The following is a 25328-nucleotide window of genomic DNA, read 5'->3' on the forward strand; positions in this document are numbered from 1 at the left end:
CAGCACAGGATGTGTTGGCAATAGACATTTATGAAAGTACTGAGTTTAAAGAGGAATGTCAATATTTGAGCAAACTTAACTGAAAAACGCTATTCATAGAAACGTCAAACTTACATGATCAGTATCTTTTGCGTCCTTTATTACTGAAGATGCATGTGTTCTCTCTCTCTCTCTCTCTCTCTTTCTTTCCCCCCTCCCGCTCCTTCCCTCCCCACCTCCTGTTTAATCCTGAAGTGTAGTCCTTAAAATCCAAATTTATGATCTAGTCTTTCAGGGAGATCATGGGGATGGCACAAACTGAGATAAAAAAGGAGGACAGGATAGGCTGAGAGTCCACAACCCCTTGTTCAAATACAAATTACAAGAGGTGCCTCTTTTTTGATCGTCTCAAAACCTAGTGGGTCAAATTTTTCTAAGACCCAGTTGCATGTTCTCAGTGATCCGTATGTATGATTGTTGTGTGTTCCTCACAGTGACCCCTATTTTCAAAAGGCCTGTGGTAATGTGCAGGCTGTGCAGCGAGGCCCAACAAGAGCATGTCCAAGTCATAAGTTTGCTCAGATCTTGGGTGCAGGCACAGCATAAGAATTTTGCAAAGGGGCTTTGCTGTGCTGGCCTCCCTAGACCCTTGCCATTTGGCTCTCTCAGCTGGCCTGAGAGCAGCAGGGGGTGTCATTTGGCTGATCTTGACCCTGCCCCTATTGGCCAGGCAAAATTGGTTCCTGGGAGAAATCTTTGGGACTAGCACAGTTTAGTAGTACGTGTACCATGCTAGGTGCATCCTCCTCCCCACTGCCCTAGTGATTCCTTTATGGTAGAGCCTTGTCTGAGGCCAGTTCTGAGAAGCAGCATGCTATTCATGCTGTGCATTTAGAACTGGGTGGCTCTGCCCCTCTCAGCCTTAGTAATTCCCTGCTGCTTCCGCCATTCCCCCATCTGATGTTGAAAATGAATGTCCCTTGGATGTGTGTGGGGTCAACCACGTTCAACACCTGATTTAAAACAGCACACAGGTCATCTTGTTCCACCATACTTTGTTAAAATGGATTTTCATCTTGGTTGGCCCCTTCCGTGCCAGCAGGACAATCATTTTCAACACCAGCTTGTGAGGGAGGAAGGATTGTGATATCTGCCATGTTTGACCTCTAATGTCAGACACACCACTTGTGGAGCTGCTTATATAAGTGGCGTTCATACCTCTGCATAGAAAGAGGAAGATCCTACAAAGAATGAAGAGCTTTTTAGGATGATGATCACCTTCTTGCTGCAACTGAGGATTTCAGGATCCAATTTTTCAGTATCTCAATGGAAAGTGAAAGGGAGAAGCAGGATTGAAGAGCCCATGAAAAGTTAACTTTCTACCTTCGTATGCTGTATTGATGACTAAAATTGTTCTTCTGTGTGTGCAGAATGATGGGTTTTTTAAGTTTGTTTCTTCTTGCTGGTAGCTAAGACAAGAGGTGGTGGCCTGCATGCGCCGTGACACAACACTGGAGACAGCACTGAACTCCAAAGCCTATAAGCGCAGCAAGCGCCAGACTCTGAGGGAAGCCCGCATGACTGAGAAGCTTGAGAAACAGCAGAAAATAGAACAGGAGAGAAAACGTAGACAGAAACACCAGGTATTTTAACCTCTGCTACTCCAGAATTAGTGTATTCCAGATACAGAGAAATGCCATTGAGTTAAGTGGTAGACCTTGCTTTGCTTGGCCAGCTATCACCGTTTTATATTTAGGGATCCCAGATTACAAAAAGATGACCTACCAGAGGCCATACAGTAAGCAAGCGGAAGAGTCCAGAATTTGGGTGTTCGTAGTTTCAAATCCTGTGTTCTGTCAGTTAGACTACGATGTCTCAGCTGATTTATTATTTTCTTTCTCTAGGAATATCTGAACAGCATATTGCAGCATGCTAAAGATTTTAAAGAATACCACCGGTCTGTGGCTGGGAAAATTCAGAAACTTTCTAAAGCTGTGGCAACTTGGCATGCCAATACTGAGCGTGAGCAGAAGAAGGAAACTGAGCGAATTGAGAAAGAAAGAATGAGAAGACTGATGGTAAGGGGTCATTTGGTAAAATGCCAACTCTGGCATGCTCTACAGTAACAATTCTAACGATGTGAGAGTGGGGCGGTGGTAATGTGGCAGATTAAGATGTAGCATATTTTTTATACTATTGGAAAGAGTTAGGAAAAACAAATTTGTGGGCTTCTGAGGATTAGGAAGGCCGCTGTGTAAGTTACTTTGTAACTGGGCATTGCTGATCAAACTTTGCTCTAACTACTGAATGTTGCACTCTTCAGATTTGACTGCCAAACAGCCTGTTTGCTAAGATCAAATTCAGTATCTGTTTAATACCTGATATATACTTTCAAGGACTCATATACTTCCTTTGCATGATAAGGGCTCTCTGATCAATTAGATTTTAACTAATATGAATCTAAACATACCTGGGAGATTAGTTGTATGTGCTTTATAGTGGTGGTAGTGACGTTATTTGTTTGACTTTGTTCACTTTGAGCCATATTTACTTTTGTTTGTGGTTTCAAATAATATTTGTAACTATTCTGCCGCCCATGTGTATATTAGTCATTACTAGTAATCTGCTCACAATAGTATAACTGCTGTTTTGTAACCTCCATTAAATCACCTAATCTTTCTAATTTCATATTTCAAAAGTTTTTTTACAACAGTGCAGGTATATTGCAAAGTTCATTAGTATATTCACCATATGAAGACTATGGATCTTGTTCTAATGTTTTCCTTATAGTTCCAATAACTACTTATGCCTATATTTTTTTTTTACAATACTCATCAGGAACTTAATTTGATTATGATTTATGTGTCAAAGAATACATTTGCTGTGTAAATTATTTTTGTAGAAAAGTTAAAGGGAAAAAGGTTATTTCAGTGAATAGCAGTAACTATCTCTCCTCTCTTCACATTGTTTCTTCTGGCCCAGTCTGGCTTTTTAAAATATACGTATTTAAGCAATAATGATAAATACAGTATTTTCTGGGAATTAGTGACTGTCTAAGAGCGACACTAATTCCAGCTGACCATTAATCCTCAGAGTTATGGTCCAAAGAAAGCTAGCAGCAAGAGTATCTTTCTTCTTCTCTCTCTCCGCCCCACCACCTCCCAATAATACTACTTATAGTTTCTTTTGAGGGGAATGTGTGATGGGAAGGCTTCCCATGTGACTGTGTCTCTTCAGAGTGCTGTCGAACTGATCGGCAGGCATATCTAGATTAGGAAAATAGCTTGTGTTTTTATAACATCTTAATTAACACATTTTAACTAAGATAATTTTACATAGGACTTTGCACCAAACGTAGACAAGGCAAGTTGTATTTAGAAGTGTGTTAGCTGGTCATGGTTATCACCTTATAGTAGGCTAATATTTTCTTTTTAATATTAGTAGAAATCTGGTAACTTTGTGATCTAATTCTGTTTAACAGTAGGATTCACTGAGATCTACCAACAGTAAATCTAATGACTGGGAAACTAGTTATTCTCAGTTTTTACAAGCATTTGAGTGACACACTTTCCCTAAGGCACAACACTAGTGAAAGAGCAAGTAAATGTCTAATTTGGGTGCAGATGTGGCGCAAAGCCTAAGTGCTTGTCCAAAATCTGTCACTACCAACTATAAGGGCCAACTAGATTGCTTTTAAATCACTACATGAAAAATACAAGTACATGCAAAATACAAATGAAGGATTTGCAGAGGAAAAGAACAAATCTTTTGGCCCTGAGGCCTTTCTAAAGGTTATATACCAATCTACATTATAGAGATCCTTTAGACTAGCAGTAAGTAGAGACAATTGCCAGTAGTCTAGCTGCTCAAACTGTTGCCATGTTAATTATCAGAAATAAAACATGTAGGTTTAAAAAGGTACTCTTGCTGTTTCAAAAATATTTTTACATCCTGAGGTGAATGAGCTGATGTCAGTCCAGAGTTCGTATGTTAGGAGCACGTAGATCCAAAACCATTGCTAATAAAAGTGAGGAGCAGCATGCCATCTTCATGTACCTTCAGACACGCCCAGAACACTAATATCCACAGCTTGCTGCTGAGTCCATCTACCTGTGGACTGTGAGTTGTCATCTTTGTTTTCAAAGACAAATCACTTGAGGATCATCTTCAGTCAGATTTGCTGTCAGAGGCACTTCAGGTATTACTACCCCAGTGCTTACCAAATTCACAGTTGAATTCTTGTGAGGACACAACTGCATGTTGAGCACACTTGGGCTGTGTGTGCACTACAGAGTTTGTGCTGGCATAGCTATACCGGCAAAGCCGCCTAGCACAGACTGAAGGAGTTCTGCTGGGGTAGGAAGACTGCCTTCCCAAATGACGTTAGCTAGGCCAAGGGAGGCCCTCTTCTGTCAGCCTAGCTGTGTCCACACTGGGCTTTTTGTCAGCATAGCTGTGTTGCTGGGGGTATGGTTTTTTTCATATCTCTGACCCATAACTATGTATATAAGTTTGTGTCCGTCAGGCCTATGCTATGTAGTTATTTCATTCCTCTAGTGAAATGTAGCCCAATTCATTGGCATGTTTGTTGCAATTTTTATTTATTTTTCACCCTATATACCAAGAAGTTTATCTTTTGAAAAGTAAATCTGTTTAAAGATCTCTTCTCCCCTCAAAGATCATGTCTAGAATAGGAATATGGTCATGTCTGAAAACATGCTAGCAGGAAATCCTCCTCCTAATTCATAATACCCAAAGATTATTATTTATATTGGGTGAGATTTCTAAAGGCACAGATCAGAATTAGACATCCCGCTCTCATTACCTTTCAGTAGGAGTTGTGTACCTAACTGTGGTTTGAGCCTTTGAAAATCTTTGCAGCCTTCTATAAGGCTGTGAGTTTCCCAGGGCCTTTACCCATTCAGTGTATCAAAATGTATACATTTCTTCCCTTCCTGACCCATTTCTTTTGTAGAAGGTCCTCAAGTTATCCTGCACCTCAAAAATGGGAGTCGAAGACCTTTCAAATACACTTCTGTAGTTCCAGTGCTAATGGTAGTGGTTCTTCTCTGTAAGTGTCTATACCATGAATGTTGTTTTTCTGTGTTGGTAGGCTGAAGATGAAGAAGGCTACCGTAAGCTGATTGACCAGAAGAAAGACAGACGTCTGGCATACTTGCTGCAGCAGACAGATGAGTATGTGGCCAACCTGACTAATCTGGTGTGGGAGCATAAGCAAGCACAAGCTGCCAAAGAAAAGAAAAAGAGGAGGAGAAGAAAGAAGGCAAGTAGAAAACTGAGCAACAACTAACACCTTTCCCTCCCCTTAATGTAACTGTTGGTGGGTGAGGCCAGAAGATGATCTCATCTGATCTCCTGCATAACACAGGCCATAGAACTTCCCCAAAATAATTCCTTTTGAAATAGAGCATGTTTTAGAAAAACATTCAGTCTTGATTTAAAAATTGTCAGTGATGGAGAATCCACCACAACCCTTGGTAAATTGCTCCAATGGTTAATTACTCTCATGGTTAAAAATATACATCTTATTTTCAGTCTGAATTTGTCTGGCTTGGGCATCTAACCATTAGATCATGTTATACCTTTCTCTACAAGATTAAAAAGCCCAGTATTAAATATTTGTTCCCCATATAGGTACTTATAAATTGGAATCAAGTCACCCCTGAACCTTCTCTGTTAAGCTAAACTCTGCATTGGTCTTATGCATATGAGCATGCTTGAAATTTTATAAACTATGAAATTGCTAACATTAATTGAGTATAATTTTTTGTTCCAAAAGTCTGGCATGAGAAATCATGTGGTTTATGCTATACAAATACTGAATTAGCTCTTTAAGTGTCAGTTTAATAATCAACATGAATAATTCCATAGATTGGAAGGGACAAAAGATTAGAAAATTTCACTGGGTTATAAACTTGGTTTATTGATAAACATTCAACAAGCAAACATTAGCCAACCTACTATCAATTAGCAATGAAGTGTATGTCTCTTACATTCTGTAGATTGGGAAGGTGAGAGAAGAGCTATCTTATGCCAACAGAAATTGGTCCAATAAAAGATATTACCTTACCCACCATGTCTCTTGTAGTCACATAGGATTTGTCATAATGTCAGGTGTCCTGGCTTTAGCAGTGGATAATGTGCATCAGAGAGAGACTGAAAACACTACCATGAAGCGCTTGCTAATTCTGCAGTGTTTCACCTGGAGGCACAAAAAGTGATTATTCCTTCTTGACACCTGCAATCAGCCAGTTTGCCCTCTGAACAGTTATCTTGAACCTTCCAATTCTGAACTCAGCTCAGTCCTATACATAGTTGACAGGGGCAGTGGACAGAGCCAGAGAGAGATCATTTTGTTTATGCCCATTTTGTGCAAATAGAGAGAGCCTGGAAATAGTGTTGTTTTCTATCTGCATTCTTACCATTTAGTATAAGCCTTTTTAAAATTCATTTTGGATGCTATGAAACATTTCTTTGTTAGTCAGTGAGAGTATGGGTGGGAGTTAAGCAATATTATTTACTTAATAAAATAATTCTGTAAAAGAAGTCATTAAATAATAGTTTGGTACTTTCATGACACCGCAGTGCCTTTCATATCTCGAAGGATGGGCAAGATGACCTTCTAGGTCATGTCTATCTGTAATTCTCATGGGATGAGTCTGCTTAATATGAGAGAGAAGAAATAATGGCTCAGAACTTTTTTTCGCTTGTTCTGCATAAACAAAGAGTGCACCTGCTAATTTTCCTGGCTGTTTAACCTTACAGAATTTGAAATGCTTGCTTAGGTTTCTCCACGTAGAGTGAGAGCATGTTAAGTACAGTATCAAACACCAACATATAATAACTGGACCATGTTAAGGACGACAGACCTCAAAAGTACCCTTTCCTCTCCTCCAGCCCCCTCCAAAAAAAGACAGCTGTGCCTCTTTAAGAATATGTTGTAATACAGAAAGGGCCAACAGTCAGTCCTCCAAAATGAGGAGGCAATATCTTAAAAAAAAAAAAAAAACTCATTTGAGGGTACTTGGCCTACAGTCATGGCAAGAGCAGCATTTGATTTTAACACCCCTAATTCTCCCTACAGATATCACACAGCATCAGTGTGCTTGGCTTATACACTGGTATAAACATAATGTTCCCTAGTATTTCTGTTGACACTCTTTTGTGTCTGTGAATGAACCTATTCCAGTATTTTCTTAGTGTAAGTCTGTGCTCAGATGAGAGCATCTTCTGGTGATGTCAGTGCATGCATAAGTCTCTAATGCTGAAAAATCGTGTCCAGACAGACCATAAATATCTGATGCAATGTGTTCTGCCCCGCTCAAATCATAAGGGAAAATTAACAGTAAAATTTTGTGCTTTACCCTGATCATTTTCAGCCTCTTAATGCTAGTGAACTCTGCCATCAAGCCATTTTGCTCATCTATCAAGAGGAGAGAGATGAGTACTAATAAATATGGCTTGTGCTTTGATTTATAACTGTGATTTCATTTGTTACTTAAGTTTGACCCACAGCCACCCAGCAAGTTGTCATTGTGCTACTCAGCCATATACTTTGGATACCTCTGTTCTTGTATTACCTAATCAATTGAAAATATGGTTTAATCAATTGAAAACATAATTAAGTGTTCCATTCTTACATAGGAGCAAGACAAGAGTCCTTTAGGCTTGCTCCCAAGGGTGAACACTGATGAAGTGGATGGTGCAGAAGTACTTCTCCTTTTTAGCCTCACTATTTATAATTAGGAAATGAAGCCTATTTACCCAAGGGGCCAGACTGGTGATGAAGAATCCATTTTGTGCTCTTGGGGAAATAGGGTTTGGGATTTTTCTTCTGGCTATAATTCTGCACTTGTCTGGAATAGCTCCTTTTGAACGGCTCTGGTCTCTTGAACAAGCGCAAAACTGGGCCACTCGCTTTCAGTGGAGTTGCTTCTGATAGGAGCCCAAGATTTTTTCAAGTTCTATAGATAGTTCGTATTGTACAAGTGGTAGGGAAACAGACGGGTGACGTTCATGATGTAGTCCTTTGTTTAGGACTATAGCTGACTTTCTCAAATACTCCAAGCACATATGTACTGTAGGCAGAATATGTCTTCAGTATTAAGTACATGAGTGTCAGTGTTTTGCCCTCTCATATGTTTGTATGTACACAGCTTTCCATTTGTATTGTGAAGACACTAGCACGTAGAGTAGAGCCAGAATAACCAGGAGTGTAGCTAAGATGAGGCATTACTTTATGAAATAGTAAATGAGACATCTGCTCTGTAAGCACATTGATGTCTGAGATCAGCTGAGAAGCACCTCTTTATAAACAGTCCATATCACTCGCTGTCAAGGATGGACATTGTTTCCAAGTCCTTCTCCTAGTCCCACTTCACCCACTGAAGTTCTCAGCCATAGATATGAAGAAAAAATATTTCAGTTCCATATAGCTGTCATCGCCCCTCAAGTAATTCTCTGTTTGTCTGTGGCATAACTGAATAACCAATGTGGAATACCCTCTTTTAGGTCCATCGTTGTTTCTGTCCCTGTCTGGAGAGTTTTCTAGTTATGTAGGCTGTAATTTATTGATCCTGAATGTGCACATCTTTGCCATCTGATAATAGTTTGGCAGGTGTTAAGTTATAATTACTGCTGCTGATTGGCTACAAGTTGTGCACACAGATAGTCTATGCTAAAAAATCCTGTTTGTGTTACCTCATCTTGCTAGTTTGCTTGTTTCATCTACCTGTTATGTTAGACTGCAAGGTCTTGAGAGGTAGGGCTCTCATTTACTATATGTTTTTACTATGCCCCAGGGGACAATGACATGGCTGAGAATTCTAGATGCTACCATAATATAAATGTTAATTAATAGATTTGCACAGTGCTAGTAATAAAAATTTTTCTTCCAGTGCATTTGCATATTGCTTCCTCCACTCAGCATCCAAATCCTTGAGAACCATTTATTGTAAATGGCTCTACTCTCTTGTGCACAAACTACTCTTTACACAGTGTATGACGCTGAGGCTTAGTGACTGATTTTTTGTTTTGCTGTGCAAGGCCTCCTGTTGGAGTTAGTTGGTCTCTTTTCATTGGCTTTAATGAGTTGATCAAGACCATATAAATATTAAAGTGTTTCTTCCTAGGTAAGATGATGGATTCCTATCTACGTGTCTGCTCTTATCTCTTTTTGTTCACACTGTTCATTCCCCCCAAGCCATGCATTTAACCCACCATCTTTGCCTTTCTCTCGCTCTGGTCTCCATCTCTTTTTCCATGCAGCCACTGATGCCAGGCAACCACTCCTTGATTCTCTTTTCTCTCAGTAACTCCTTAAAACACGTCCAGAGAGACTTGTAGAGCTTGGTCCCACTTCAGACAAATGTTTCTCAGTAGTCAGTAGGAAATGTATGTAGGTTGGCAAAACTCATGTTTAACTTCACGGGGGTGTCACTTTCCAGTTTATTGCATTCCATCCCTCCAATCTGTGCATTTGTCTCTTGACATTGTAGGTTCATTGGCACAGGGACCATGTCATCTTGTTGTCTGTAGAGCACTTGCAAATTTCTGGTGCTACATAAATAACATAATCACAATTTTAAATTTTCCATTTCATTCTTTCCATCCACTCCAATCTACTGATTCATCTTCCTCACACAGTTGCCATCAAGCATTTCCACTCCAGATGTACCCCAATACACTGTTTCAAGTGGGTGGGGGAGAACCTAGTCAACCAGTGCAGTTTGAGCAGTCCAGGTCAAACCTGTGCCTCCATGAATCATCCTAATGCTATCATGAATCACCCTGTTCCCTGCTTTCTGTAAACTCTCCTCTTTGTGCACTGTTCAGATTCTTCCTGTCAACACAAATAGCCACTGCCCAGGAGGGCTGAACTGAGCTCCCTCCAGACCTCTGTTAATACTGCTCTTGTCTGGTCATCAGGTATTGCTGTTGAGCCACTCACAGGGCATGACTCCTCTTCCACTGTTCTGAAAGTGACCTCCCCTTATCTTTGCCAGCTTAGGAAGGGAGGAATGAGTGACTTTTTAAAAAAATGAAACCCTTGAGTTCCTAGGTCATCTGTTTGAAGATTAGCATATTCTGTTTGGCAGTATGCCCCTTTGGATCTGTCCTCAAGGCATGAACTTCAGAGGAGTGTGCAGCAGTGGATGTGTTCAAATCTACATTTTCAAAGGCTTTGCTCTATCCCTAATTCTTTTACATAACATTCATACCCCTGGGACACAGGTTTCCAGACATCCCTGGCAATGCTTAACCAGTTCAAAAACCTTTTGGATGTTTCTGAAGTACACTGTTCCTCAATAGAGGAAGAACTAAAATTGAGGGTGACAAAACGCTATATCCAGGGTTAGCAGCATTAGTTACAGGTATGATGGGTATAACACGGTTACAATGACAATCTTTACACTGTCCTTCCTTTACCTAATTTATTTGAGAAAGATCTGATATATGAATGAACAAATTGCTGGTTACTGCCTTTTTCAGGATAGTTTTCAGAAAAAAATTAATATCCTAAAGTAGCTGGATTTAGGGGGTAGATTACTTTATACAAAATCAGTGTTAATCACCTGGTCTGTTTAAGCAACAACCGTCAGCACTGACATAATTTGTTATCCTACTCACAAATCAGTCTGACAAAATGAAGCTTAGAGACACAGACACTTTACTTTGGTTGCAGCCATTCCTCACCCTCCCTCAAGTATTTTAGCATACTACTTAATAAATATATGTAGGCTTGGCAGAATTCAGTTTTTTTTTTTTAAATAATTTTGACATAACATCAGTGTATTTGTAATATTTTTTATCAATTTAAGAATTCACAGTTGCACAAAATTATGGGTTTTAACCACTTTTTTCCTATTTTTATTAATTTAATTTTTCCCAGTTTCAGGAAATTATGGGGGTAAGGGGATCAGAGAAAAATTATTTAATGACAGTAGATGTTGAGATTCAAAAACTTAAAGCTTTATAGCTGTTAAAACACAAATTGTCAATATCATATGTTGAAATATACAAAGTAGATATCCTTATCTAAGTAGATCTACTTATCAAACTAATAAAGTTCTCAAGGAGCTTTCTTACTTTGCCTACCTGTAAATTTCAGTTATCATCAGTGGAAATACTTTTTCGTCAGTTTCTGTAAGTAGGGTGAAATCGACATTTACCAATAAAAATCTAATCCTTCCAAGCCTAAATATATGCAAGATTCTTAGAGAATTGCCCCAATAGTTCATCTATATAAGTTTGCATTGCTACTTTCACTTTAGGGTATTTTATGTAGACATCAACTGATAAAAGTGAATCTGAAGACATTCAGATACCTTGCTGGCAGTCACAGTATGAAAAAACAAAACCCTGAAATGGTATAGAAAGATGGAGCTCCAAGGGGAAAAAACTGTTTGCAGCCTCCAGAAAATAAATCACCACAAAAATAGTTTGTCAGAAAGGGACACCCCCACCCCTCCTTACTTCTGCCGTATTGAGAAGAATAAAGCAATGGTATTATTTTTCTCTATGGAAAGAAGGGAGAAGAAGCTGAAGTCTAAGAAATGCATGTAGGTATGCAGAAAATATGATTCCCACCAGTGGGTGCATATATATTTCCTTTGTCTACTGTCAACACACTGACTAGCTGGATTTAGGGGTTAGATTTTCCAGACTTAACGTACCTCAAACTAAAGTCAGTGGAGTTACCTTGGCTTTACACTGGTGTGAGAGCAGAATTTGCCCCACATGGTATTAGCTAGGTATTTCTACCATTATTTCTTTCTTCGAAGTTTCTACTCCTTTGAAACACCAGAATCTGCTGAACAAACAGGCTTGATTTGAGGATACGATGGGTAAACATAGTGTTCAGAAGGATAGATAAATCTTGAATGTCTTTATAATTATAGGTTTCAGAGTAGCAGCCATGTTAGTCTGTATTTGCAAAAAGAAAAGGAGTACTTGTGGCACCTTAGAGACTAAAGAAAAGTTAGCTTTTCTTGTTTTAGCCCACATCGCCATCTAAACAAACGCATTACTTAAAATATGGTGCTAGCCTATAAAGAGTGACTGTCAAAATAGCCCATTTTTACTAAAAAGACCTTCTTCCTGTGCATTTTAGGTCAAATCTGCTTTCTGTAGTGATAAAGGTAAAATTATACTCCTGTTAGCAGTGCACAGCCAACATTGCAACAGGAGGGGGAGCTGGATTCTGTTTCTTCTTGCACATCATGAATAGAATTGTTAGCCAAGTTCTAAGTGCAGGGGAAAATCATGCCTTTCACTTACCCTCATGCTGCCCTGTTGCCTTTAGTTGGCATAACCTAAGGCATGATTTGACTTTCAGAATGCTTATTACTGGTGGTGATGCATGGGAAGAGTAGATTCCAGTTTGACTTGGGAATCAGTTTTTCTATCTGCTAGCCCTACAGTCTTGTTGTTGTAAACTGAGTGACTCTGATGTGGAATTATTGAGACATAATTAACAGAAACCCCACAATACCATTTCTAGTCACTTTTCAGACTGAAATAGCTCTTGCTAAGATCCCAGTATGGAAGCCAAAGCTGTTTTAGGAACAACAAACAGCAAAATATATGAAAATTATTTTATAGTTCATGCTTGGTTATACTCATCTTAGTTTGAATGTAACATTTTTGTCTGTGTTTTCATTTCAGAAGGCAGAAGAGAATGCAGAGGGAATGGGATCTGATCTTGGTCCTGATGGAGAGGTAAAAATTTTAAAGGCCTTTTTCTCAAAGGAGTAGATACTACTAAATAAATCACATTATTTATTGCTGGTTGGGAGCCAGATCCCAGAACCTTTACTTGCCCAAATAATCACATTAACTTCAAGGGACTAAGTACAATGGAACTACTTGCATTGGTAAGGGTCGCAGGATCAGGTTCATGTGTATTTGCAGATATAGTTTATGAATACACATTGACACAGTTTATAATATTTCACAGTATAAGTAAAGTGTGTTTGGAAGTCATACTGTAGAATTATGATGAATATGTCATCCCAGGTTATCTTTATAGAATATGATCTGGTCATTTTAAATGAACATCAAAATGTAAAATTAGCGTTTATTTGAGAATTTTTAACTTATTATAAAGTAATTTGATTTCCTGTATTTTTCCCAAAGTTTGCTATGGCTCCTACTGGCAGTAATAGATTAATCTGTATTCTAGACTTGTGGCCCACTCCATTCAGGTACCTGAAGCAAGGATTTGGGATGAGATAGGATGCACTGTCACTATAACTTTCTTCTTAAATTATGCCCTTAAGTGCCTAAAAAGATCCATTTTTATAACCAGGAGAAAATATATCCAGATTAACTATCCTCCCGTACAAGCCATTTTTTAAAGAGATCTGAAGCCTAGTCTCTGGAGCATTGTATATATCTCTGAGTATTCTGAAAATCCCTTTCAGCTTGTGCACATCTATGTGTAAAAGTGGATTTCTTGAGAACCAAATCTTTGTGTAGTACACAGTTTATTTGTCAAATATGGTTGTAAGCATAGCACATTATATTATCGCATCGGTAGGAAATAAGCCTACATCGGACAAGCACATCCGTTCCCTTCCTAGTATGGGATCAAATGTGCTGTGTCATGATGGCTCCTTTGTCTGTCAGAAATAATTGTAAATGAAAACTTCTCCAATCATGTTCTTTGGACACTATAAACTCTTCAGAGAAGCCAATAAATATTTCTGGCTCCATAGTCCCCTCATTCAGTTACACTTAATATTGGGATATGCCTTTGCTTGATACTTGTGGAGATATTGTGACCTACTGTTGGCCCAGGTGCTGACCAAGACACTTTTGCTGTGGTTTTCAGTTTCTTTGTTTTTCTTTTGAAGCTTTAACTTTGCAAACTCTTGTTTGCTGTCTTTGTCTCTGTGGGAAAGAAAGTCCAGATGTCTTACACTGTGACATTGGCTCTCACTTTTAGCCCATTGATGAGAGCAGTCAGATGAGTGACCTTCCAGTCAAAGTGACTCACACTGAAACAGGCAAAGTTCTTCTTGGACCAGAAGCTCCAAAAGCTAGTCAGCTGGATGCTTGGTTAGAAATGAATCCTGGGTAAGTAGCTAAACAAACTAACAGGATTTTTAATAACTACTTTCACTTCTGTTGATACTTATAACAAGAGAAACATTGTTTCATTACCCACCCTTATTTCATTTAATTTATTCAGCTCTTTATAAAATGATTTGGAAACATATTGAATCTGAGTGGTGTTTTTTTTCTAAACACCTATTCTTTTGTCTTCTGGACCAGCTATGAAGTTGCTCCTAGGTCTGACAGTGAGGAGGAGAGTGACTCTGAATATGAGGAGGAGGTATGTGTACTTACTTATTTCATGTCTAAGAGCATATGAGGGGGAAACCTTGTTTTTCTCTCTAGTGAGCAGAGGGGGAAAAAAAATCTCATAAAGGAAAGGAACTACATGTGAAAACAATTGGAAGGACTGTTATGCCAACAAGAAAAACTAGCCCTTAGTGGAACACAGGAGGAGAGAGGAGTGTGTGTTCCATTTCTGGTTATTTATAATCATGATTGAGAACAAACAAGGAGATTCCTTTTGATAACAATATTCTACGACAGGAGATATGGTGACTCTGTTCTGAATAAACTGATACCTTGTATCTGTCAAATCTGTTTTATCTCCATATGCGTAGATTTGTAATTCTATTGAGAGACATACTTTCTTAATCCTTCAATTATTAAAAAGCTATCAACTTTGGGGGAGGAGGACAGAAGAGACAGATTTGCTGTTTGTGGTAATCAAGTGTTTGATTCAATAATAAGCAAAACTGTATTAAAAACATTTGGTAGAAGACATACACAGATCTTGGTTTTTGTAGCTACATGTAAGCTTTTGACAACTTAGCCCACTTTTTTTTTTCTTGGTAATCTTTCAATGAAAGTGGTTGGCTGTGACCTTTCAGGCAACAGACTGTAAAAGGGGGCTGATTAAAGCAATGATGTGTCTGTATATGTTGATTTGTCTACCTTGTATCACCAGATCTTGGGTGTGCTCTAGGGATAAGGAGGCCAATGCGACTTCAGTTACTGCAAATGGGATGATGGGAGCAGAGAGAAATTCACCTTAGAGTAGTTTTATTTATTTATTTTTTAAATTAAATACTTAAAAATAAGCCGCTTGTGTTTCTGGGGGCAATTCTAAATATTTTCTTTTTAGTCTGTGGGCTGAAGCAGTGGTGACAATGGTGGAATTTTCACTCACCACTCAGCATGTTAGTTGTTCGAATATTGTTTTTATCCTCTTTTAATCTAGAATCAGAAAATATTGGCAGGGTCTTAAATTAAATATGTCAAGATGCAAAGATTATGCTTAGTTGATATTTCTTCACATGTTGCAAATATGTTTTAAAATAATGTTTTAAAATAATGTATGTTTTTGCAATTGATTTAACAATGCACACTAAGGTGTGGCTCCTGCAAAGGTTTGCACACCTACTTAGTTTTATGTGCTATGGGTAGTGCCACTGAAGTCACAATATGTCCAGTTAAGCATGTGTGTAAGGCTTTGCTGATCGAGGCCTAATGACCTAACTCTGTGGGGTGCTGACAGTGATAACGCCTGTTGACCTTAGTAGGGTGGTAAAGGCTGTCAGCACCTCCAAATACTGGGCCCTGAGTGTAGTGTAGTGTAGATATAGATGTAGAATTAGATAAGATCTTCTACTCTCTATGTACAGTACTGGTACAGTTTTGTGGCAAGCAGAAAAAAAGGGAGAAATCATTCTAAAAGTAAAAAGAAAAGGAGTACTTGTGGCACCTTAGAGACTAACCAATTTATTTGAGCATGAGCTTTCGTGAGCTACAGCTCACTTCATCGGATGTAATAAATGTAAGGTAAATAATAAATAAGGAACAAAAAGTTTAATCTATTTAAAGATAATTTTAATAAATCAAAACACTAAAACAGCTCAGACCTAGTGGATCTTGTCAGTTTGATTGGCGTTTTTGTATGAATAGAGTGTATGTTATGAATCTTCAGTACGTTTTGAAGAAGGGTATATATATGATCTTCTCAATGAACAGGAAAAGAAGAGCTGTTTCAAATATGATGGAATTAAAATGGGAAAATTCATTTTCTAAGTGTTTTGCAGTTTGACCTTGGTTCACTTACATCACAGCAAGAAGGTTGCAGTTGACAGAAGAGAAGAGATGCCAATAACTCTTTCTTGTTAGGATTTCTTTTGTTGTAAAGCGGTGTCCAGTGAAAACTGTTGATAAAAACCTGAGTGAGGTCTGGCTGATGTTATGACCAAGAAAAATGTTACTATTCTGTTTTTCTGTTGTCTCCTCTGTAGGATGATGATGATGAATCAAGTAGACTAGAAGCAGATGAGAAAATACTTCTGGATCCTAACAGTGAAGAGGTTTCTGAGAAGGATGCTAAGCAGATCATTGAGTGAGTGTACACTAGAATGCCTTCTGTGGGGGAAGGAGGTGGATTTCTTACACCGTCTTTAACTTTAGCTGCATTACCTAATTTTATTAAGAGCACTTGAATAAGAAGTGACGGTTCAGAGCACTGAACAAATTGGTATAGTGTGAATAACATCATAACTCTTCTTTACCTATCTTCTAGGACAGCCAAACAAGATGTGGATGATGAATACAGTATGCAATATAGCGCTAGAGGGTCTCAGTCCTACTATACAGTCGCTCATGCAATTGCTGAGAGGGTGGAGAAACAGTCTGCTCTTCTTATTAATGGATCACTAAAACATTATCAGGTAAGAAACCGAGTTGGAGTTTCCTTCTCAAGCTGTAAAAACCAGTTTATGGCCAGCTATAATTCTGCAGTTTAACCCTTGCTTTATACATGACTTTTGCACTGTTGCATAATGATGGCCAGGTATTTGTATAATATGCTTTTATTGAGTAAAGCATGTTATAATATAATATTTAAAAGTTTGTGCTACGTTAGGAAGGTATGTAGGAATGAATGCTGCTTTCATCTCTGAGTGGATCAGATTTGTGTTGCACTGAATCGTAAGATCTCCATTTGGGTAGAAAATGATTGTCTGGAAAAGAAGGTTGTATTCTGCCTTCCCAATGGAAAAGTCACACATGTCACCTGTATAATAATATCAGCTCTAAGTGTACCTGTAATTGTCATCTTCATTGGAGAACAGTAGTGATCCAGTTTGGGTTTTTGCTTATTGTTTTAGTGACATACTTTTTATAAAATGCCACCCTAATATTTCAGTGCACTAACCAGTTGAATCCAGAAACCTCTTTATTCTGGATGCTGTTGGTTTGGCTATGGAGAGAATTGTGCTCTGAGGATAGGACTGGGGGGTGGGTACCTTTGCGTGGCCTGTGGCCACTCACTCCCTGTGGCCTCTGAAAAGTCATTTGTGGCTTTTTTTTTTTTTTTAATTTTTTTTTTTGAGGCTCTGAGTATCTGTAGTTCCCTAGCAGATTACTGAGAACTACAGGTGCTCAGCATTGTTTTCAATCTGACCACTTGGCTCTTTCTCAGTTTCCTTGCCTGAAAAATGGAGAATAATACTTTCTTATCTAAACAACAAGGATGATGTGAAGATACTTCTTTTTTTTTTAAGTGTTCATAGAACACTAGAAGGAAGGGCAACCTTAATTCTTACACATCCTAACTTTTCAGCGATTGACTTTGCAACCCAAAAATTCTTTATTTTGTGGGTTTTTTTTTTTAAATGCAAACTAAAAACCCAGAAATTCTAGCATGTCGGGTTGGGGCCTAGATCCGTAGCACAGGCCTCTACTGCTTGAGTGAATGGTGTCACTGGCTGCTGTAGCAGGTAGGGTGTTATTCTCTATGTGGACCAGCACAAGCGGGGGATGAGGCACACTTTGCCAGTGAGTTTCACAGGGATTTGCTGACAATAGAGGAATGGTGAGACTCAGGAATCCTGGGTTCAATCCCAGGTTCTTGAGGGGAGTGTGTCTTAGTGGATATAGAGCCCTCTGCCCCAGTCCTTTCCCCTCCTCTTTTTCTCCATCTGCTCTTCTCTGTCTCTCTCCCTGAACCACTCTGCTCCTATTTCCCTCCTCCCCTGCCCTCTCCTCACCTCTCTGCATTCCAGTCAAGCTACATCCTCTTTCTCCATGCTGCGTGTGGGCCAGCGTGGAACATTCATAACACAGGAGTGAGTCTTTCTGTTCTTCGTTCTGCTGTCACAGCAGCCACCTGCAGCTGGGCAAAGAAATTACAAAGTCCTGCTCAGCCTTTGCAGCTCTTGGGCTCAGTAAAGACTGGAACTTCTGAGAATTTAGCAGTTAAACTCTACTAAGGGTATGTCTACACTACGGAATAAGGTCGAATTTATAGAAGTCGGTTTTTTAGAAATCGGTTTTATATATTCGAGTGTGTGTGTCCCCACAGAAGTGCATTAAGTGCATTAACTCGGCGGAGTGCTTCCACAGTACCGAGGCTAGAGTCGACTTCTGGAGCGTTGCACTGTGGGTAGCTATCCCACAGTTCCCGCATTCTCCGCTGCCCATTGGAATTCTGGGTTGAGATCCCAATGCCTGATGGGGCTGAAACATTGTCGCGGGTGGTTCTGGGTACATATCGTCAGTCCCCCCCTTCCCTCCCTCCCTCCGTGAAAGCAAGGGCAGACAATTGTTTTGCGCCTTTTTTCCTGAGTTACCTGTGCGGACGCCATACCACCGCAAGCATGGAGCCCGCTCAGGTAACCGTCACCGTATGTCTCCTGGGTGCTGGCAGACGCGGCACGGCATTGCTACACAGTAGCAGCAACCCATTGCCTTGTGGCAGCAGACGGTACAATACGACTGGTAGCCGTCCTCGTCATGTCCGAGGTGCTCCTGGTCGCCTGTGTGATCAGGAGCGCCTGGGCAGACATGGGCGCAGGGACTAAATTTTTAGTGACTTGACCAGGTCATTTTTTTTAGTCCGGCAGTCAGTCCTATTGAACCGTCTTATGGTGAGCAGGCAGGCAATATGTCCTTCTGCACCGTCTGCTGCCAGCCAAAGATGTAAAAGATAGATGGAGTGGATCAAAACAAGAAATAGACCAGATTTGTTTTGTACTCATTTGCCTCCTGCCCTGTCTAGGGGACTCATTCCTCTAGGTCACACTGCAGTCACTCACAGAGAAGGTGCTGCGAGGTAGATCTAGCCATGTATCAATCAGAGGCCAGGCTAACCTCCTTGTTCCAATAAGAACAATAACTTAGGTGCACCATTTCTTATTGGAACCCTCCGTGACGTCCTGCCTGAACTACTCCTTGATGTAAAGCTACCCCCTTTGTGGATTTTAGCCTCCTGAAGCCAACCCTGTAAGCCGTGTCGTCAGTCGCCCCTCCCTCCGTCAGAGCAACGGCAGACAATCATTCCGCGCCTTTTTTCTGTGCGGACGCCATACCAAGGCAAGCATGGAGTCCGCTCAGCTCACTTTGGCAATTAGGAGCACATTAAACACCACACGCATTATCCAGCAGTATATGCAGCACCAGAACCTGGCAAAGCGCTACCGGGCGAGGAGGCGACGTCAGCGCGGTCACGTGAGTGATCAGGACATGGACACAGATTTCTCTGAAAGCATGGGCCCTGCCAATGCATGCATAATGGTGCTAATGGGGCAGGTTCATGCTGTGGAACGCCGATTCTGGGCTCGGGAAACAAGCACAGACTGGTGGGACCGCATAGTGTTGCAGGTCTGGGACGATTCCCAGTGGCTGCGAAACTTTCGCATGCGTAAGGGCACTTTCATGGAACTTTGTGACTTGCTTTCCCCTGCCCTGAAGCGCATGAATACCAAGATGAGAGCAGCCCTCACAGTTGAGAAACGAGTGGCGATAGCCCTGTGGAAGCTTGCAACGCCAGACAGCTACCGGTCAGTTGGGAATCAATTTGGAGTGGGCAAATCTACTGTGGGGGCTGCTGTGATGCAAGTAGCCCACGCAATCAAAGATCTGCTGATATCAAGGGTAGTGACCTTGGGAAATGTGCAGGTCATAGTGGATGGCTTTGCTGCAATGGGATTCCCTAACTGTGGTGGGGCCATAGACGGAACCCATATCCCTATCTTGGCACCGGAGCACCAAGCCGGCGAGTACATAAACCGCAAGGGGTACTTTTCAATAGTGCTGCAAGCTCTGGTGGATCACAAGGGACGTTTCACCAACATCAACGTGGGATGGCTGGGAAAGGTACATGACGCTCGCATCTTCAGGAACTCTGGTCTGTTTCAAAAGCTTCAAGAAGGGACTTTATTCCCAGACCAGAAAATAACTGTTGGTGATGTTGAAATGCCTATATGTATCCTTGGGGACCCAGCCTACCCCTTAATGCCATGGCTCATGAAGCCGTACACAGGCAGCCTGGACAGCAGTCAGGAGCTGTTCAACTACAGGCTGAGCAAGTGTAGAATGGTGGTAGAATGTGCATTTGGACGTTTAAAGGCGCGCTGGCGCAGTTTACTGACTCGCTTAGACCTCAGCGAAACCAATATTCCCACTGTTATTACTGCTTGCTGTGTGCTCCACAATATCTGTGAGAGTAAGGGGGAGACGTTTATGGCGGGGTGGGAGGTTGAGGCAAATCGCCTGGCTGCTGGTTATGCGCAGCCAGACACCAGGGCAGTTAGAAGAGCACAGGAGGGTGCGGTACGCATCAGAGAGGCTTTGAAAACCAGTTTCATGACTGGCCAGGCTACGGTGTGAAAGTTCTGTTTGTTTCTCCTTGATGAAACCCCCCGCCCCTTGGTTCACTCTACTTCCTTGTAAGCTAACCACCCTCCCCTCCTCCCTTTGATCACCTCTTGCAGAGGCAATAAAGTCATGGTTGCTTCACATTCATGCATTCTTTATTCATTCATCACACAAATAGGGGGATGACTACCAAGGTAGCCCAGGAGGGGTGGTGGAGGAGGGAAGGAAAATGCCACACAGCACTTTAAAAGTTTACAACTTTAAAATTTATTGAATGACAGCCTTCTTTTTTTGGGGCAATCCTCTGTGGCGGAGTGGCTGGTTGGCCGGTGGCCCCCCCCACCGCATTCTTGGGCGTCTGGGTGTGGAGGCTATGGAACTTGGGGAGGAGGGCGGTTGGTTACACAGGGGCTGTAGTGGCAGTCTGTGCTCCAGCTGCCTTTGCTGCAGCTCAACCATACACTGGAGCATACTGGTTTGGTCCTCCAGCAGCCTCAGCATTGAATCCTGCCTCCTCTCATCACGCTGTCGCCACATTCGAGCTTCAGCCCTCTCTTCAGCCCGCCACTTACTCTCTTCAGCCCGCCACCTCTCCTCCTGGTCATTTTGTGCTTTCCTGCAGTCTGACATTATTTGCCTCCACGCATTCGTCTGTGCTCTGTCAGTGTGGGAGGACAGCATGAGCTCGGAGAACATTTCATCTCGAGTGCGTTTTTTTTTCTTTCTAATCTTCACTAGCCTCTGGGAAGGAGAAGATCCTGTGATCATTGAAACACATGCAGCTGGTGGAGAAAAGAAAAGGGACAGCGGTATTTAAAAAGACACATTTTATAAAACACTGGCTACACTCTTTCCGGGTAAACCTTGCTGTTAACATTACATACATAGCACATGTGCTTTCGTTACAAGGTCGCATTTTGCCTCCCCCCACCGCGTGGCTACCCCCTCAACCCTCCCCCCTTCCTGTGGCTAACAGCGGGGAACATTTCTGTTCAGCCGCAGGCAAACAGCCCAGCAGGAATGGGCTCCTCTGAGTGTCCCCTGAAGAAAAGCACCCTATTTCAACCAGGTGACCATGGATTATATCTCACTCTCCTGAGGATAACACATGAACGGATGTTGCTTGAACGCCAGCAAACATACACTGCAATGCTTTGTTGTACAATGATTCCCGAGTACGTGTTACTGGCCTGGAGTGGTATAGTGTCCTACCATGAAGGACGCAATAAGTCTGCCCTCCCCAGAAACCTTTTGCAAAGGCTTTGGGAGTATATCCAGGAGAGCCGCGAATGCCAGGGCAGAGTAATCCTTTCACATGCTTGCTTTTAAACCATGTATAGTATTTTAAAAGGTACACTCACCGGAGGTCCCTTCTCCGCCTGCTGGGTCCAGGAGGCAGCCTGGGGTGGGTTCAGGGGGTACTGGCTCCAGGTCCAGGGTGAGAAACAGTTCCTGGCTGTCGGGAAAACCGGTTTCTCCGCTTGCTTGCTGTGAGCTATCTACAACCTCGTCGTCATCATCATCTTCTTCGTCCCCAAAACCTGCTTCCGTATTGCCTCCATCTCCATTGAAGGAGTCAAACAACACGGCTGGGGTAGTGGTGGCTGAACCCCCTAAAATGGCATGCAGCTCATCATAGAAGCGGCATGTTTGGGGCTCTGACCCGGAGCGGCCGTTCGCCTCTCTGGTTTTCTGGTAGGCTTGCCTCAGCTCCTTCAGTTTCACACGGCACTGCTTCGGGTCCCTGTTATGGCCTCTGTCCTTCATGCCCTGGGAGATCTTGACAAAGGTTTTGGCATTTCGAAAACTGGAACGGAGTTCTGATAGCACGGATTCCTCTCCCCATACAGCGATCAGATCCCGTACCTCCCGTTCGGTCCATGCTGGAGCTCTTTTGCGATTCTGAGACTCCATCATGGTCACCTCTGCTGATGAGCTCTGCATGGTCACCTGCAGCTTGCCACGCTGGCCAAACAGGAAATGAGATTCAAAAGTTCGCGGTTCTTTTCCTGTCTACCTGGCCAGTGCATCTGAGTTGAGAGTGCTGTCCAGAGCGGTCAAAATGGAGCACTCTGGGATAGCTCCCGGAGGCCAATACCGTCGAATTGTGTCCACAGTACCCCAAATTTGACCCGGCAAGGCCGATTTAAGCGCTAATCCGCTTGTCAGGGGTGGAGTAAGGAAATCGATTTTAAGAGCCCTTTAAGTCGAAATAAAGGGCTTCATCGTGTGGACGGGTGCAGGTTTACATCGATTTAATGCTGCTAAATTCGACCTAAAGTCCTAGTGTAGACCAGGGCTAAGTCTCTACAGAGCATGTGTGAACTGTGAATCCCCCCCCCCCCCCCCCCGAGACTTTTTGGTTGGCCAAATTTTGATGAATTCTCATGGGGACAAGAAAAGGTACATCCCTACACCAGGGTGACAGCCCCCATCCTATAACCAAATTTCAAGTCCTTGCTCCATCAAATTTCTCGTCCCCTCTCCAGAGTATGGAGAATGGTAGAGCTTCTCAATGAAGCAGCTGTAAGGATTTTTTATGTGGACAACACAGTATATTTTTCTGTAATCTCATTCTTACAAATATTTCAGCCTGACCAGTTCAAATTTGACTAAGTTATACATAGAATCCTGTGAAACTCTATATATTTTTCTAATTTTTCATTTTATTTTTCAGGAAATTTGTTTGATTTTGTTTTATCCATTTTAGCCATGTGGTGGGGGAGTTGGGTCCTGTCCCTGTGGAAGGAGAACAAGAGGGCCCTGTGGGTTGGTATTGCAAAATGAGCCCTCCTCACACACATGTCGCAGCAGCAGATCCTGTCCTGCAGGGTGGGGCCTGGCTCCCCACCATAGGCTCTGACTCTGTGGGTGCTCCAGCACTGAAGCACCCGTGGAAAAACATTAGTGGTGCCTAGCACCCACTGGCAGCCAGCTCCCTCCCCGCACCTCCCACCAGCACCTCCCACTGCTGGTGGCCCTGCCGATCAATTCCTCCCCCTCCCTCCCCGCACCTCCTGCCTCCCACGATCAGCTGTTCCGCAGCATGCAGGAGGTGCTGGGGGGAGAGGGAGGAGCCGGGACAGGGTACGCTTGGGGGAGGGGGCAGAGCGGGGGCAGGCAGAGGAGGAGTGTAGCTTTGGGCAAAGGGGTGGAGTGGGGGCGGGGCCTGGGGCTGAGCACCCACGGGGAAAAGGAGGAAGCCAGCCCAGGCATTGTGACTTGGCACACTGGGTCTCAGTACTGCTCAGGTTTGGCCTGACCTCCCTTGTGTCATGGTGACATAGGGGCAGCTGTACCAATTTTGGGTGCATGGCATTGTGACCTGGTGCATGCACTTACTCAGATTTGGCCCAGCTTCCCCTCTGCTATCGTGATGGAGGAGTGGCCAGGACAAACCTTGAGTGGAGCTTTGACTATGTGCTAGCTCACAAAACCTGGAGTGGGGAGCCAGGCCCGCCCCACAGGGCAGCAGCTGATGCTATAGGTGAGTTTTTCAGACTTTTTTCATATTATATGTTTTTCTTTATTTTATGTTATTTCATATTTGCAAAAAACACCGGATTCTAGTTGTAAGCAAATGAAAAACATCATCTTGTAATGGAAAGTATTAGGCAACTTCAACTATAGGCATTGCTACCAACTCTGCCTATAATATAAAAAATCTTCTGCTTGTACAAAACAAAACTCTGAAGCTTGGTCCATATTGGACCTAAATATCAGCAGTGACTTTCATGCAGATATGATGGGATATTATGTGCTGGTGGTTCCCAGTGCATCCACTGTTGAAGGAAACCAAGCACCAAAGCAGTAAGTGAAGTGAAAACCTGACTTCAGTAACACTAGGATTAATTACGTGTGCAGCTCACAGATAATTGAAGCGATTATTCTTCATTTCAGATCCAGGGCCTGGAATGGATGGTTTCACTTTATAATAACAATTTGAATGGAATTCTAGCTGATGAAATGGGGCTAGGAAAGACCATACAGACTATTGCACTCATCACTTATCTGATGGAGCACAAAAGACTCAATGGCCCCTATCTCATCATTGTTCCCCTTTCGTAAGTAAAGAAATTCATTCCACTGTTATCTTTCTATGCATTGCAAATTGGCTCATTAGCACCACGCACTTGTTTTTCACTTAATGGTAAGATGAAGCACGCAGTGGGACTACATTGAGTATGTACTCTGAATCTAGCTTGTGATTACTGTGCCACAGTGATTGGCTGGCATTGCGAGGATGACCAGATGGATGATAAAAGCACTTGGTTCCATTAGTTTTGCTGTCCACTCAGCAGGCAACTGTATAGTATCTCTTATTCAGTGTAACTTATTCCTGTCGTGATTAACAAAAGAGGAAATGTACCTTTCTTCTTTTTTATATTACATGCTGCAGTTTTCCCTGTTCAGTTTTTAAAGTGCTACTTGCAGCCTATTATTAGATCTTTAAAAGGCACCCCACCAAATATTAGGTAGTTGTGCTTTAACGACACTGGATTTTCTTGTAATGATAGTATAAGTAACTGTCTGATGTGGAGTTGCTTATTGTCCCTAACCATTGATCTCCAACCTCTGCCCAGTGTATTCTTCTTTGTCTTATTTTGCCCCCTTTTCCTGCGGTTCTGCAC

The 25328-nt window shown here is 41.9% G+C and overlaps 2 protein-coding genes across 5 annotated transcripts in view; one reads left to right on the forward strand and one right to left on the reverse strand.

Moving 5' to 3' along the window:
* SMARCA2 (SWI/SNF related BAF chromatin remodeling complex subunit ATPase 2) overlaps nucleotides 1-25328 on the forward strand; it is a 188022-nt gene that overhangs the window by 54249 nt on the left and 108445 nt on the right. For all 4 annotated transcript variants that reach the window (XM_074953295.1, XM_074953297.1, XM_074953298.1 and 1 more), the window contains 9 exons: nucleotides 1449-1622; nucleotides 1884-2057; nucleotides 5093-5263; nucleotides 12667-12720; nucleotides 13949-14079; nucleotides 14278-14338; nucleotides 16341-16441; nucleotides 16622-16769; nucleotides 24598-24761. In XM_074953295.1, the coding sequence (XP_074809396.1) occupies nucleotides 1449-1622; nucleotides 1884-2057; nucleotides 5093-5263; nucleotides 12667-12720; nucleotides 13949-14079; nucleotides 14278-14338; nucleotides 16341-16441; nucleotides 16622-16769; nucleotides 24598-24761 (1178 nt within the window). The remainder of the gene's footprint in view (nucleotides 1-1448; nucleotides 1623-1883; nucleotides 2058-5092; nucleotides 5264-12666; nucleotides 12721-13948; nucleotides 14080-14277; nucleotides 14339-16340; nucleotides 16442-16621; nucleotides 16770-24597; nucleotides 24762-25328) is intronic.
* On the reverse strand, nucleotides 17518-22711 carry LOC141987900 (uncharacterized). The gene is made up of 3 exons (XM_074953740.1): nucleotides 22059-22711; nucleotides 21041-21479; nucleotides 17518-17530 (listed from the first exon to the last, which is right to left on the reverse strand). Exons 1-3 carry the CDS (start codon nucleotides 22639-22641, stop codon nucleotides 17518-17520), a joined length of 1035 nt encoding a protein of 344 aa, XP_074809841.1. The 5' UTR covers nucleotides 22642-22711.

The sequence above is a fragment of the Natator depressus genome, chromosome 5, assembly GCF_965152275.1.
Source record: "Natator depressus isolate rNatDep1 chromosome 5, rNatDep2.hap1, whole genome shotgun sequence".
Taxonomy (NCBI): domain Eukaryota; kingdom Metazoa; phylum Chordata; order Testudines; family Cheloniidae; genus Natator; species Natator depressus.